Source organism: Schistocerca americana, chromosome 5 (assembly GCF_021461395.2).
Source record: "Schistocerca americana isolate TAMUIC-IGC-003095 chromosome 5, iqSchAmer2.1, whole genome shotgun sequence".
Lineage (NCBI taxonomy): Eukaryota > Metazoa > Arthropoda > Insecta > Orthoptera > Acrididae > Schistocerca > Schistocerca americana.
In genome coordinates, this window is record NC_060123.1 from 605,033,192 (window position 1) to 605,048,192 (window position 15,001).

General features: G+C 40.7%; 1 protein-coding gene across 1 annotated transcript in view; it reads right to left on the reverse strand.

Annotated features, from left to right (window-relative positions):
• Window positions 1-582: 582 nt before the first annotated feature.
• LOC124616581 (dynein intermediate chain 2, ciliary-like) overlaps window positions 583-15,001 on the reverse strand; it is a 405,599-nt gene continuing 391,180 nt past the window's right edge. Inside the window, exon 13 of the mRNA XM_047144902.1 lies at window positions 583-763. Within this exon, the coding sequence (XP_047000858.1) occupies window positions 583-763 (181 nt within the window). The remainder of the gene's footprint in view (window positions 764-15,001) is intronic.

Here is a 15,001-nt window from a genome sequence, read left to right on the forward strand (position 1 = left end):
AAAGTGCACTTAGGTACTGAGTTGCGCTGAATGCTTTATGCAAAAGGAAATGGTACTGTCACAGGTCTCAGTAGCACTGACGTTTTTAATCTGCCCTGAAAAAGATGATTTTAGTATACAAGTGACGAAACAATAAGAGACAATGGCTAAATATTCTCTTACACACTCTTCCTCCCACCAATAATATTTTTGCAGATTTTAGTGAGTGACGAAAAAAGAAAGTAAATGTTGCAAGAGTGAACTTATCCATGTCATGCACACAGGCACACATATTTTCACTAGTGCAGTAGACATCTTTGATGCCCCAAATTATTAGTTGTAAAGTAGTCAAGTGGATACATGAAAACAAGCTATACTTATCTGCAAGACAAGTAGAAACATGGATGAAGTTGGAATCTCGCAATAATAGGCAACTATCAACTACATGCGTCTTTCAATTTTCTGTTGTGCCTGAATTACTTAAGTAAAATAATCACAGTACACACATATGCCTTAGAAAGAAATATTATAGGTAGAGTACTTTGTTTTTGTCACAATTTCTTTTTTCATCATAAATTGAATGGAATTTTAGCAAGCTTGCCTTTAATAGTCTATATCTGGAACATCTGGTGGTGGCACTAATTTGTCAGGCTCCCGTACAAATGACAGCAGTTTATCCAGTTTCATTATTTCAAGTTCTCTTGGCTCAATCTGTGGTCCTTTCTTTGGTGGTTTCATTCTCTTGCGTAGATTTGGTGAAATCTTTAGGCTAGTAACGCAGCCACTGTCAAAAGAGTTATTGAAAAACATTATTAGATTCTTATAAACTCTCTTTCTGCAATCAAAAAATAGCTGTTAATGCTTACTTCTGATGAAGTAAAACTTGTTCTTGCATTTTACATAATATGTACCTGAGTTTCCGAAAGTAGTGGTTACAGGGAAGTAAAAATAAACAGGATGTTCCACGTAACATGAGTACCAGAGATGTTTCAAAAACAGTTCAAGACATCAGACTGATGTTTTCAACAAGCAGTTTACCATACTGCTAATTTGTTAACTTTTTTACCTAATGAGGTACTGATGGAACTACATACTTTATTAATGGAACCATCAGAGTGAAATGAGGAGCACAGTGCTTTTAGCAAATATTTTCATAAAATTAGGAAGAAAATGCACTGAAACAGAACTTGGAATGCTTCCTGTGCTTGAATGCCTTATTACCAATGTTATAATACGTATACATAAAAAAAGCTGATCATCAATGGGCAACAGGAGAAAACAAATAAAATATGTGAAAATGTATGAGCTTTTGGAACCAGTGATTCCGTCTTCTCACAGAACAGTTTGAAAGTAGGGAAGAAGAATGAATGAAAAGTACTTGTGAAGCTTAGGAAATGGGAAGAGTTATGGAAAAGTCACCCAGAATCCTGGGTCTGGGGAGATTTACCAGATGGGATGAGATGGAAAGACTAATTGTTGGTACTGCACTTGACAACATTTCAAAACCTGAGAACTTAAAGGTGGAAGGTAGAGTAATAATCATCTCCCTCTCCCTCACCCATCTGTCTGTCACCTAAAACGCACTTAGCTTTCTGCTCTTATGGATTATTTCACTGTGTTTTTTTCAGTAATCTCTGTCTTGCTTATTATCTTATTTCCACCTTTAAGTCCTTAGGTTTTCTGGTATCAAAAATCAGTCATTCTTTCTCATCCTGTCCATTAGTCCTGACCCCAGTGTTCTGGGCGACTTATCACTTCCCATTTTTTAAACATCACTAATCTTTGTCCTTCATTCTTCATCCTTTCCCTCTAATACTTCTGCCAGAAGAGTGAGCCATTGACTCCAAAAGTTTGGGCGTTGCCACACCTTTTATGTTTTTCCTCCTACCGCCACTTCATGAGTAGATCTTATATCTACCCGTATTATACATTCATACACTGATTATGTTCATTATTATATACTTTGTTACACATAAAGCACACCACTTACAATTTATAACACTTTAGCCATTTTGAACTCTTCAAAAAAACTTTGGAGAGTGGAACTACAGCCAAAGAAATGTGAAAAACCCACTAGAAAGTGGCACGTAGAACTAGAAGTCCCATAATTCAGAAAGTGATAAAAATTTAATGAGGATATGGAATGACTACTCATTGATTAAAAACATCTAAATTCATTTTCACAATTCTGTGCCACAGAAATCAGTCCATACACTCCAGTGCACAGTACTGGCATGTTCCAAAAAGCTGCATGTGAAAATGCAGTTTTTCAGAGGTCATGGCTCAGGTTCTATTGGTCACACAGGTCAAGTGTTTTGGATAGCCCTTGGCCTAGTGACCATTTGTACACCTATTGGAAGAATGGGCGTACTGTAGCTATCCTACAGTACTGGGTCAAAATTATACTGGGTCAAAATTTAAACATTACATACTTCCTCCAGCCCAGAAAAATTGAGCAAAATGGTTGGTTCTAATGGATTAGGTGTGGTCTAGGATGAAACTTGGGTGGCTCCTGAGAAAACCCCAATAAACTATGGGTTTTGGGGACTAAAAGTACAAATTATGGGGATGGCCACTTCAGTAATTTCCATTCATGGTAGGTCCATGAAATATTTACTGTATCTCTTAAGACATTATTCTTGGAGATCTTCAAAACTTTTTTTGATGTCTTTATCCATTACTGAGATCCAGAGGTTCAAAGTTACCATACTTACACATAAAACAGCAAAAACCGATTTTTTGCTGTTTTTGCACCATGGGCCACAATTATCTAAATAAATAACAATAGCAAATTGCTCAAATTTTAACTGCACATTCTTTACACATTCATTTAGAAATGCTATTTTTCTATTTTTGAAAGTCTGTATCCATTATCAAGATACAACTGTAAAACCATGATTTTTGGGTGCAAAAAGTGCTAACTGCGAGGATGGTCATTTCTATAATTTCTATTTACACAAAAAAAATCAAAATTTTTGCCATATGTCCTTAAAGTGGTATTTTGAGGGAACCTTGTGACTTTTTTGGATATTATTATTAGTTACCGACATCCAGAGGTTAAAATTATTGTGCTTATGCATGTAAAATATGCACATAATTTCTGATCTGAGGCATAAATGTAATTTCAACTGATGTAATGACCACATGGCAAAGGTTCAAGGGCCATCACAAGGGTTCTGAGGTCACCAAACTATGTTTTTAGTCAGAATTTTTTCACCAATAAAACTTTGATGCTCTGTCTCTGTATAATGGACACTTCACACTTATACAAATATGGCCAAAGTGGTGCGACAGTGACAAAAAAAAAATGGGCTGGGAAGAGTCTTAAAATGCATGAAAAGAACTTAAAATGACTGTCAAAAATTATCCAAAACTGGAAACACTGCAAATTCAGTAAAATATTTCTATTAAGATTTTTACTCTTTCAAGATACAAATCATGAGCCATGTATTTTTGGTAATTGCAATTGATGGGTAAAGTATACAAAAAAATGTAAAGCAAAAGATTTTGTATTAATTTTATACTATGTGTACTTATTTGTTGTTTTATGTATGAAAGTAAAATGTGTCAGAAAACAAAGAAGGTGAATATGTTCCTCTTTAAAAAAAAGTCTGACATTCACCTATAATTTTAGCATGTGAACATATTCTGACTATTTTGTGCTGACAGATAGTAGCAGATACACAATGACAGTGGAAGAGTGAGGAGGCAGTGGCAGTGGCAGAGAAAGAGAGACGAGACAGTGGAAATGAAAAATACAGATGAATGAAGATCATACATAGGTTTGCATGGGGTCTGAACATTCCCTGACTGGAAAATTTTAACATGTAGGTATAGGGGAGGGCAGATGTTGGCCTGAATTTTTAAACATGTGGCTATAGTGGAAAAAAGTTGACCCCCCAAAGAATTTTTGACCTGCTGAGGTATGGCAGAGACAGTGCCAATGGTAAAAAAAAGACAAAAGGAGACAGTGGCAATTGGACATACAGTAAATCAATGGGAGAAAAAGGAGACAGTGAGAGAGAGAGACAAACACTACTGAAAAAAGGCAACACTGAGAAGGAGTTGTGGAACATAAAAGAAAGTTAGTAGGTGTGTTTCCATATTTGAAAGATGATGTCTGTTCAGATTTTACACCAGTTGCATAAGAGAGGCACTAGCAGTGCCACTATGAGGATGCAAATCAGGTTTGCTCGAAATACACATTGTAATGGTATTGAGCTTTGAGACTGCAATAGTGAGCTGATGTTAGTTAAGAATGCCTGTAATTGGACAACAATGAGATATCAACACCTCACTGGGTTTGAACAAGGTCTTGTAATTGGGCTATGAGAAGCTGGATGCTCTTTCTGTGATACTACAGAAAGCTTTGGTAGGAATGTGGCCAGTGTATGTTATTGTTGAGAGCAGTGGACACAAGAATGTATGGTCACCAGAAGACCAAGCTCTGGATGGCCAAGTGGCCCTACCGAGAGGGAAGACCATCGTGTTTGGTGTGTGGCTCTGGAGCATTGTACTGCATCTGCAGCAGCAGTTTGAGCAACAGTTGACATCACAGTGACAGAACAAACTGTTACAAACATTACTTCAAGGACAGCTCCAAGCCAGATGTCCTGTAGTGTGCATTCAACTGACCCCAACCACTACCATTTGTGACCACAGTGGCATAAAGTGAGAGCTCATTGGGGGACAGGGTGGAGGTCTGTTGTGTTTTCTGATGAAAGCTGGTTCTGCCCCGGTGCCAGTGATGGCCATGTGTTGGTTAGAAGGAGGCCAGTTGAGGGCCTGTAGCCATCCTGTCTACATGCTAGACACACCTGACCTACACCTGGAATTGTCTTCTGGGGTGCAATTTCGTATGACAGCAGGAACACTTTCATATGTTTATCCTCCACATCCTGACTACAAACTTGTGTGTCAGTCTGGTGATTTGACTTGTGATGTTGCCATTCATGAACAGCATTCCAGGGGATGTTGTCCATTAAGATAACACTTGCTCACATACTGCTGTTGTAACCCAACATGCTCTACAGAGTGCTGAGGTGTTGCCTTAGCCTGCTGTATCATCAGATCTGTCTCCAATTGAGCACATATGGAACATCATCGGATGACAACTCAGCATCATACACAAATAGCATTAACCAATCCCTGCACTGACTAACAAAGTGCAACAGGCATGAAATTCCATCCCACAAACTGACATCCAGCACCTGTACAACACAATGCATGCACATTTGCAAGCTCACACTCAACAATCTTGTGGTTACATTGGTTATTAATATACCAGCAGTTTACATTTGTAATGACTTATCTCATCCTTACATTAACCTGTGATCTTGCAATGTTAATCACTTCAGTATATTTCCCAGACAAATATAGTCCCAAATTTCATTACTCTATGTCAATTACTTTTTGGTGTTGTAATTTTTTTCTGCCAGTGCATACAGACAATGGCAGTGATATGTAAATGTTGTGTATGAAGGCTTAACTACAAAGAGAGACTGGGTTAAATAATTTAGAATGTTATGTGTTAAAGAGAACATGTATGTTTGCATCTCAAAATAAAGCAGCTGGTTTCCCACTTTTTTGTCAGAATCTTTTAAAGAGGGACATATTTGCATTTTTGTGCTCCAACAAGAGCATTTTTTCACTAGTAAAGATATTCATAATGATAACACACAGCAGAAAACCAATTTCCATTATGAATAAGTGAGAACTAGCCATAGCCAGATAGGTAAATAGATTTGCAACAGGTTGCCCCATGAATTAAATCTTGAGGTACTTTATCAAGTTTCAAAGTCATAGCCAAAGCATTTAAGCATTCAGTTGTGACAAACTGCATATTTCCTTTTGCTTGTATGTTTATACAGGGTGTTCAGTTTATCTGAAGACACTGGAATATTTCAAAAACTACACATCAGATATAAACAATTTCAATTAAAATTTGTTTGTATCAGAGGCATACATCAAATGATACCAGATTTGTCCCCCCCTCCCCCAGCCTCATTGTTTGTGTGTGTGTGTGTGTGTGTGTGTGTGTGTGTGTGTGTGTGTGTGTGTGTGTGTTTGGGGGGTGAGGGCAACTTTGAATCTTAAATGGGAACCCCCATTTTTTATTGCAAGTTCAGTTTCTACAGAAAAAACACATAAGTTTTGTCTGAAACTTTTTTCCATTTTACAATTGATGGTGCTATAATAGGAAAAATTAACATGGGAGGGGGGGGGGGGGGGAGAATCATATATTTCAAAATGCTGCCCAATGACACTTCAATCAACCCCCCTTCTCTACACTGCATGGGAAACCCCATTCTCAACTTCTTATTCCTCCAATATGTTGAGCAGGGGAATGCTTGACATGCCACTGTTGCTGCGTAGTGAACTATGACTTACCGTAACAGGCAGTGCAGTTCGGTCAGAGCCCACTTTTCTTTCAGAAGAAGAACTGAAAGCATCTACCCTTCCTTTCTACAACAGAAATGCAAGTGGACAATGGCCGTTGCAACAACAGAAGAAGAAGTTGAAATGATTTTGATGTATGGTGTTGTTGTTGTTGTTGTGGTCTTCAGTCCTGAGACTGGTTTGATGCAGCGCTCCATGCTACTCTATTCTGTGCAAGCTTCTTCATCTCCCAGTACCTACTGCAACCTGCATCCTTCTGAATCTGCTTAGTGTATTCATCTCTTGGTCTCCCTCTACGATTTTTACCCTCCACGCTGCCCTCCAATGCTAAATTTGTGATCCCTTGATGCCTCAAAACATGTCCTACCAACCGATCCCTTCTTCTAGTCAAGTTGTGCCACAAACTTCTCTTCTCCCCAATCCTATTCAATACCTCCTCATTAGTTACATGATCTACCCACCTTATCTTCAGCATTCTTCTGTAGCACCACATTTCGAAAGCTTCTATTCTCTTCTTGTCTAAACTGGTTATCGTCCATGTTTCACTTCCATACATGGCTACACTCCATACAAATACTTTCAGAAACGACTTCCTGACACTTAAATCTATACTCGATGTTAACAAATTTCTCTTCTTCAGAAACGATTTCCTTGCCATTGCCAGTCTACATTTTATATCCTCTCTACTTCGACCATCATCAGTTATTTTACTCCCTAAATAGGAAAACTCCTTTACTCCCTTAAGTGTCTCATTTTCTAATCTAATCCCCTCAATATACAGATGATGACAAGCTAAACATAAACATCCTTGGTCAGTTAATGTTTGGTGTAGAATCATAGGGAACAAACTCACTGGTTGTTATTTTATTGAAGACACTTTGAATATAATCAAATATTGAAATTTTTTGAACCAGGAACTTCCAATACTACTTGGTGCTGTTACCTTGGAAATTCAACAAAGTATGTGGTTTCAGCATGATGTTTGGCCAGCGCATTACTCAATTTCAAGCATGAGAAGTATTAGATCATGCTTACAATGGTCAGTGGATTCTCAGGGAGAACTTCCAGTCACATGTTTCTCTCTGGAAAAACTCTACAGTTTCTGCAAGGCAGGCACGGCATGTAGTGATTCCACTACTTAGGTTTGTTTTCTCACTACAAATGATCGTCTGCTGAAGCAGACAGGTGGGGGATACACGCGCACTTTAGTGAGGTGTAGCGCAGAAGCCCACCGGCTGTTGGAGGAGCAGAGCAGACCTGCAGTGAGCGATGCCTTAATCTCGGCCTGCCTAGTGGCCCGGGCATCATGGGAAAGTAGAGCCAAGAGTCATGGTGAACATCATGGGGAGAACTGGAGGGGTGAGGAGGAAGGAATGTAGCAAGGAGGTTGGCGGAAAGGCGGGAGTAGGAGAGCTGTTTGATGGAGAAAATGGTGGTGGGGCGAGATTGACACAGTGTAGATCATTGAGAGGTGGCTTTGAGAATACGGGGTTTTGCCAGGTCAAGGAGGTGGCTCTAATGAAAAATAAAATTGATGCCAAGGATGGGGTCCATAACACTGGCCATGGTAAATATCCATGGGAAAACCCTACTGAGGCCTAGGTTGATGACCGAGCCGTTAGCTACAGTGAGGAGTAGGGGAGGGGGGGGGAGGTGAACAGTGGTCAGCAGAGGGTAGTAACCAGTAGGGATAAACAGAAAAGTCCGGACCTTTCTCGAGGAGGTAGGGTGTTGAGCAACGGATATTACTACGATCATGACCAAATAGGTACTGTGAAATCCTGGAGCAGCCAGGTGTGCCTATTGACAGTTGCAGCTGGCGTTTGGAGCCCACACACATGCTGCATGGCAGTTTGCAGTGTCTTTGTAGAAATGCTCATAGTAGCAGCAATATTCACTGACCCCACACGCACCATGGCCATCATCAACTGATCAGGAGGGGGAGTTGGGTGCATCTGCGCTGGCAATCATAAGCACCGCTAGGTGGAGGCAGGCAATACATGGTGTGGGGCAGGTGCATGCACTCCAGAGCAATAGTGAGCTTGTCCATCTGGCTAACCATCTTGGCAGTTAGCTGTGCCATGTCTGCAGACGGTCCACGGGCTGGGGGAGCATGGGATGCTGTTGGTTGCATGAGTGTGCAGTCAGTTGCATGGGTGTTGTGATTGTGCAAGGCACCGATGACAATTTGAGGGTCAAGGCCTTTAAAAACCCTGTCTACAGTGGTGGCCACTGGATCAGTACTCTGAAACTCATGCGCAGCTAATGCATTGCAGTGGGCAAAGGCACACGCCAAGTTGCTATTAGCAGCCTGCAGGGAAGCATTGCCAGCATGCAGAGGTACAGGAGGAGCTGCAAGAGCTGCTTGTTTGCACACTCCTCCAGTGAAAATAGTGCATGCATGTGCTGCAATTCTGATACGGCAAGTAACTTTGCGAGTTGAGCACATAGGACATCAAATTTGCTGCACTGTGGCAGATTTGGAAAAATATCACATGCCTCCTTGGTGACTGATGGTTCCAGTTGCATGATAGGAAGTGCAAATTGTGTTGTGTCATTCGTGATGGAAGAGCCTGCAAATATCCCTCTGCAAAAGCAAGCCGCAGGCACGGGTCATGCGCATTGAAAGGAGGCAACTGTAGGGTGGCACAGGCAGATCGAGGGGTGGGAGAGGGTATGTGCACCTGCGCAGTGGTGGCATCTGTGAGCTGTGTGAGCAGCTTAGATGACCCGGTGTGGTGAGCGGTAAGCAGGTGGTGGGGGCGATTCAGTCGAGGATCACCAACATGGGAAAGACGTTCATTACTAACCTTGAAGACATAAGCTACCTATGGTGCACTAGTACATATGGGTATTAGTGGGCAAAACGTGAACAGGACACAGGAATTGCTTTTCTGGTTTTCCAGTTCCTTTGATGGAACAGAATAAAAAATTACATAAAAATCAGCTGGAGAACAATTACACAGCAATATTATATAGTAATAAAAGGGGACACAGGGGAATAATTCCTGTAGAACACAGTAGTCTTACTGAACTCAAGGCTGCAGTGAGTGGAAAGTAACAAATTGTAAATGTCAAAAATTATATACAGTGATACTACACATAAGCAAGTACAAGGAATAAAAACTAAGGGTTCACAAGTATGCCTTGCATTGAACTGTTTAGTCGAAGGGTGCATCATGTCACTACACTTGAGACGCTGAGCATAAACTGCGATAGTAACAGTGTTGGGTCTCACAGTTGAGGTTTGCATGCCTTGTATGATCATGGTGACAATGCAGAAAAAAGGAAAAAAATCTGCAGAGTTGCATGTGGTAGTCTTCAGCAATCAGATGACATGTAACACACTATCCGCTAGGATAAATTGTTACCAGGAATTTCTTGATGCGGAACTAGCCTATTGATCTTGTGAAACTGCTGGAGGAGGTGGTGTGAAGACATCAGTATCAAATTAGTCCATATGAACAAAAATTTAAAGCTCCGTCACTGGTGCCCAGTAAGGTTTGCAGATGCCAGCAATCATTGTTCAGTCGAAGCTTGCGGTACAGACTCACCAGTGTTGTCTTCCCTGCACCAATACAAGTTCAGAATATTGTTACTTCACCTCATGGCAAGTCTCTTCTTCAGGTTCACACAACAAAATTGACACTGACTATAAAACCTGTCTCACTCAGGATAACATGTCGGTCATTCAGCATCGGTGTGGGAAGTGGTCAGGGAGCACTTTCCATTGCATGCTTCTCTCCTGAAAAACCATGGAGCTGCAGCAAGGCAGTGCATGGCAGAGAGAGATTCCACTACGTAGGTCCACTATGCTCACAGCCAGTTTGCATGATGCCTGCTGTTTCCAGCTGCTGAAGCAGACGGGTGGAAGGCTCGCATGCACTGTAGTGCATCACCGCACTTTCAACACATTTTTGGGTTTTCCTTGCCCTAAACTCCTTTAAAATTCATTTAAGAAATAAAATAGTATTTCTCCGACTGTCTGCTTAAAGGTATTAATGTCCTTTATTTGGCTGATACTGTTTCAAAGGCAGTTGAATACATACACACCCACATATGTTGCACTTCTGTCATAGCAACTTGTCTGGTGTTGTACTGCTCTCTGTTTACAGCAGTGTCATGTGTCATGTTGATTAAACTCTTCATTTTTCTTAATATTACTAATGTTTTTCTTAGTGTGTGCTAGTATTCTGTATATATAAACACTTGCTACTGTTAAATGTTTAGCAGTTTAAATTTAGATCTGCAGCTTGTTCATTGTTTTGTGTTGGTCACTATGCATATAGTCTTTTTTTGTATGATGAGTACCTTCTTCATATGTACTGAGCTTACGCATAGTTCTGTTCGAAATGACATTGTAGATTCAAAGTGCACAAAGTAAAACATTATGAGGACTTTCAAACAATGGAAAATCCAGGATGGAATGAAACAATATTGTGAAAAGGATAGTTGTTACTCGCCATATAGCAGAGATGCTGAGTCACAGACGGGCACAATAAAAAGACTGTCACAAATATAGCTTTCAGTCAGTAAGGCCTTTGTCAAAATTAGGCAACAAACACACTAATACACACTCATGCTAACACTGTCTCACAGCCACAGTCTCCTCTCTTCTGTCCTACAGCTACTGCCTCCTCTCACTGTCCTCTTGCTGTCTCTTACTGCTACTACCATACTCATTCCTTCAGCTGCTGCTGTCTCTTCATACTGTCACTATCTTCCTCATTGTCACTGTAACAACTCTGTCTCTTATTATCACTGCCTCTCATCCACTTCCACTTTCTCCTTCTCTTTAGTCCTCTTCCACTGTCACTGTTTCCTTCACTCTTTTCACAGCACTGTTCTCGCACTATCAACTATATTCCACTGCCACTGTGTACCTCTCTTTCTCTCACACTGCCATTGTCTCCTCACTCCTTCTACACTGCAACCGTGGTCTAATATCCTCCAGTGTTTATAAATTTTCCGTTTCTTTCCCACTGGCACTGTCTCCTTCTTTCCCAACATAAAAGAGCATGAATATGTCTGTCTACATGCCAAAATTTTTGGGAAAACTATTAATGGTGCTGAGGGAGGTAGAATGAGGCAGTTGGTACCCCACTTTTCAGTCAGTCTTTTAAACATGGGCATATTTGCCTTTTTATGTGCTCTGATAGCATTTTTTCTCTGGTTTCCTTCTTTTCTCTGCCACAACAGGGCATGTCACTCATATGAAAAGAACTGAAGAGGTCAGCAAAATTTTAATTGTTTATTTATGTGAAATTGAAATCATGTAGAACTAATTTCACACCTCAGACTGGATTTTATGTGCACAAAATTTTTGCATGTGCTTCAGTACTATAGCTTCTGATGATAACGGAGGCACTATAAAGTATATTTCTCTGTATTGCATCACTCAACAAACTGCGTTTTTGCTTCACACTGGATTTTGTGTTTGTATTTTATGCATACAGGTTGGGTAACTCTGAACCTTTGTATTGCAGAAATAGATGAAGATATCAAGAAAATTTTCAAGGTTGTTCAAGACTTGTACTGTATCTTAGGACTGCATCATAAAAATTACCTCATTTGCTGTGCATAGCCATCTTGGAATCTGCAGCTCGGTTTTGGTAGCCAAAATCCATGTTTTTTGAGGCATTTCTCATTAAATGGGTAGATGGCCCATCTAGATAAATGCTTAGGGAATACAATGTTAAAATTTGAGCAATTTGCTGCAGTAATTTATTATTTAGATTCCACATCACACCAGATTTTACGTGCCTATTTTATGTGTACATGTAGGGTAAATTTCAACACCTCTCTCTTGGAAATAAATGTAGGTGTCTATAAACTTTTTGAGGTCATTTGAGATTGGGATTTTAGGAATATATTGTAAAAATTTCAGCCATTTGCTGTGCATAGTTGTCTTGGAGGCCACAGTTCAGTTTTGGTACGAAAAAATGGCAAAAAAACACTTTTTGGGTTTTTTTCTAAGGAACCACTCATGAACAAATAAAAATTTTTGAAAATGGGTAGATGGCACTTGTAGATAAATGTTTAGAGAATGTACCATTAAAATTTGAGCAATTTAGTGTGGTTAGATTTTGCCTCATACCAGAATTTACATACATATGTGTAGAAGCAAGGTAAATTTGAACTACTATATCTCAAAAACGGATAAAGATATCAATAATATTTTCCATGTTGTTTGAGATCAGGATCTTAGGAATATATCAAGAAACTTTCACCATTTGCTATACATGGCTGTATTAGAATTTGCCACTTGATTTTGGCAGGAAAAAGTGATTAAAACAGTTTTTGAGGTTCTTCTAAGGAACCAACTATGAACTAATGGTGCCTCCATAAGTCCTTTAAGACTAAACATAGACCACATTCAAATGCAATATGAACCAAACTATTTGCTCCATTTGCCTAAGCAGGAGGAAGCGTATAACACTCATACTTTGACTATGTACTGTAGGAGAGTGACACAAAAATGATCCTTCTGTTGGGTACACAAATGGTCCCTAGCATAAGACATATGCAGAACACTTTACCTTACCTTTCTATCACCAGTGGAGCCCAAGGCATGAACTCCAGAAGAATCTTGTTTTTATGTGTGGTGTTTTGTAACATATTAGGTAGCACATGTTATCGCACAAGTACCAATGAAAATCTAAATTCAGCTGAGAATGTAACTGTAATGTGCAAGATGCACAACAAAAGTATAAAAAGCTATTCACTCTTGACCTGCAAAGAAATGTGTACAAACACTTATACTTCCAATTATTGATTACAGCAAGACTTTTCTTAGGAGAGATCACAGTGCCTGGAAGTGTTTAGGAATACCTATGTTCATTGTGTCAAACAATGGAAAATACAGATGGAATGTAACAAAATTATGAAAAGGATAGTTATTACTCACCATATAGCAGAGATGCTGAGTCGCAGATAGGCACAACAAAAAGACTGTAACAAAATGAGCTTTTGGCCAACAAGGCCTTTGTCGAAAATAGGCAACAGACACACATACTCATGCAAACGCAACTCACACACACATGACCACAGCCTCTGGCAGCAGAAGCCAGACAATGAGCAGCAGCGCATGATGGGAGAAGCAACTGGGTGGTGATAAGGAGGAGGCAGGGCAAGGCAGGGAGGGGTAAAGTGCTGCTAGTGGGAGCACGCGGGGACAAGGTGGGGAGAGGGTAGAGCAGCTAGGGCAGTCATGAGGTTGGAGGGAGGGTGGGGGAGAGAGAAGTAAAAAGACTGGGTGAGGGGTGCATTGATGGAATAGAGGTAAAAATTAAATGAGCGTATGGCATTGTTGGCCGGGAGGCCCAATGTGGGAAAGTTCGGCCGCCAAGGGCAAGTCTTATTTCAGTTGACGCCACATTGGGTGACTTGTGCACTAGTGATGAAGATGAAATGATGATGAGGACAACACAACACCCAGTCCCTGAGGAGAGAAAATCTCCAACGCGACTGGGAATTGAACCCATGCCCGCTTGCATGGGAGGTGAGCACGTTACCACCCAGCTAAGCAAGCAGATGGAATAGAGGTACTGTGTAGTGATGGAATGGGAACAGGGAATGGGCTAGATGGATATGGGCAATGAGTCATGAAGGTTGAGGCCAGGAGGTTTAGGGGAATGTAGGACACATTGCAGGGAGAGTTCCCACTAGCACAATTCAGAAAAAGCTGGTGTTGGTGGGAAGGATCCAGATGTCACAGGCTGTGGAGCAGTCATATGGATACTTCACACCAACACCAGCCTTTCTGAATTGCACAGCTTGGAACTCTCTCTGCAATATATCCTACATTCCAATAACCCTCCTGGCCTCATCCTTCATTTGTCATTGTCCTCACCCATCTGGCCCCTTCCCTGTTGCCATTTCACCACTTCACAGTGCTCTATTCCACCAATACACCCTGCACAAAGTCTTCTTACTTCTCTCCTTTTCCTCTATATTCCCCCCATCCCCCACCCTCTATCTAAATCTAACCTCCTGACTGCACTTAGCTGCCCTAACATCTTTTCACCTTGTCCTGCATGCTCCTACTAACAGCACTTTACCATGCTCCACCTATGCCTGCTATCCAAACCCCTCTCCGACCTAGCCTCCTTCTTACAGCCACATGGTTGCCTCTTCCATCATGCACTGCTGCTTATAGTCTGGCTCAGCTGCCAGAGACTGTGGTCATATGTGTGTGTGTGTGTGTGTGTGTGTGTGTGTGTCTATTGTCTGTTTTTGATAAATGTCTTGTTGGCTGCAAGCTGTGTTTCCAACACTCTCTCTTGTGCCTCTCTCTTATACTTGGTGAGTAGCAACTATCCTTTTCGTAATACTGTTTTTTCATTTAATCTGTGATGTTCAACTCTTTGCTCATATTTCACCATCATATGAACAGCTATTCTGGGTGTTTGCAGCCAATTACTGCGATTTCCATACCCCCTTTCTTCTCTACTGTCTTCTCAACAGACAGTGTGCCTCATATCTCTGCTCAATCCTAATGCTATTGGATCAATAACATGGCAAAAACATTCATTCCTGTCAGAGCAAAATCCTTTCTGTTCCACTCCATCATTCAGCCAATTTCTTGAAGTCCTTCTCAGTAACAGCAACCCAACTCTGGAAA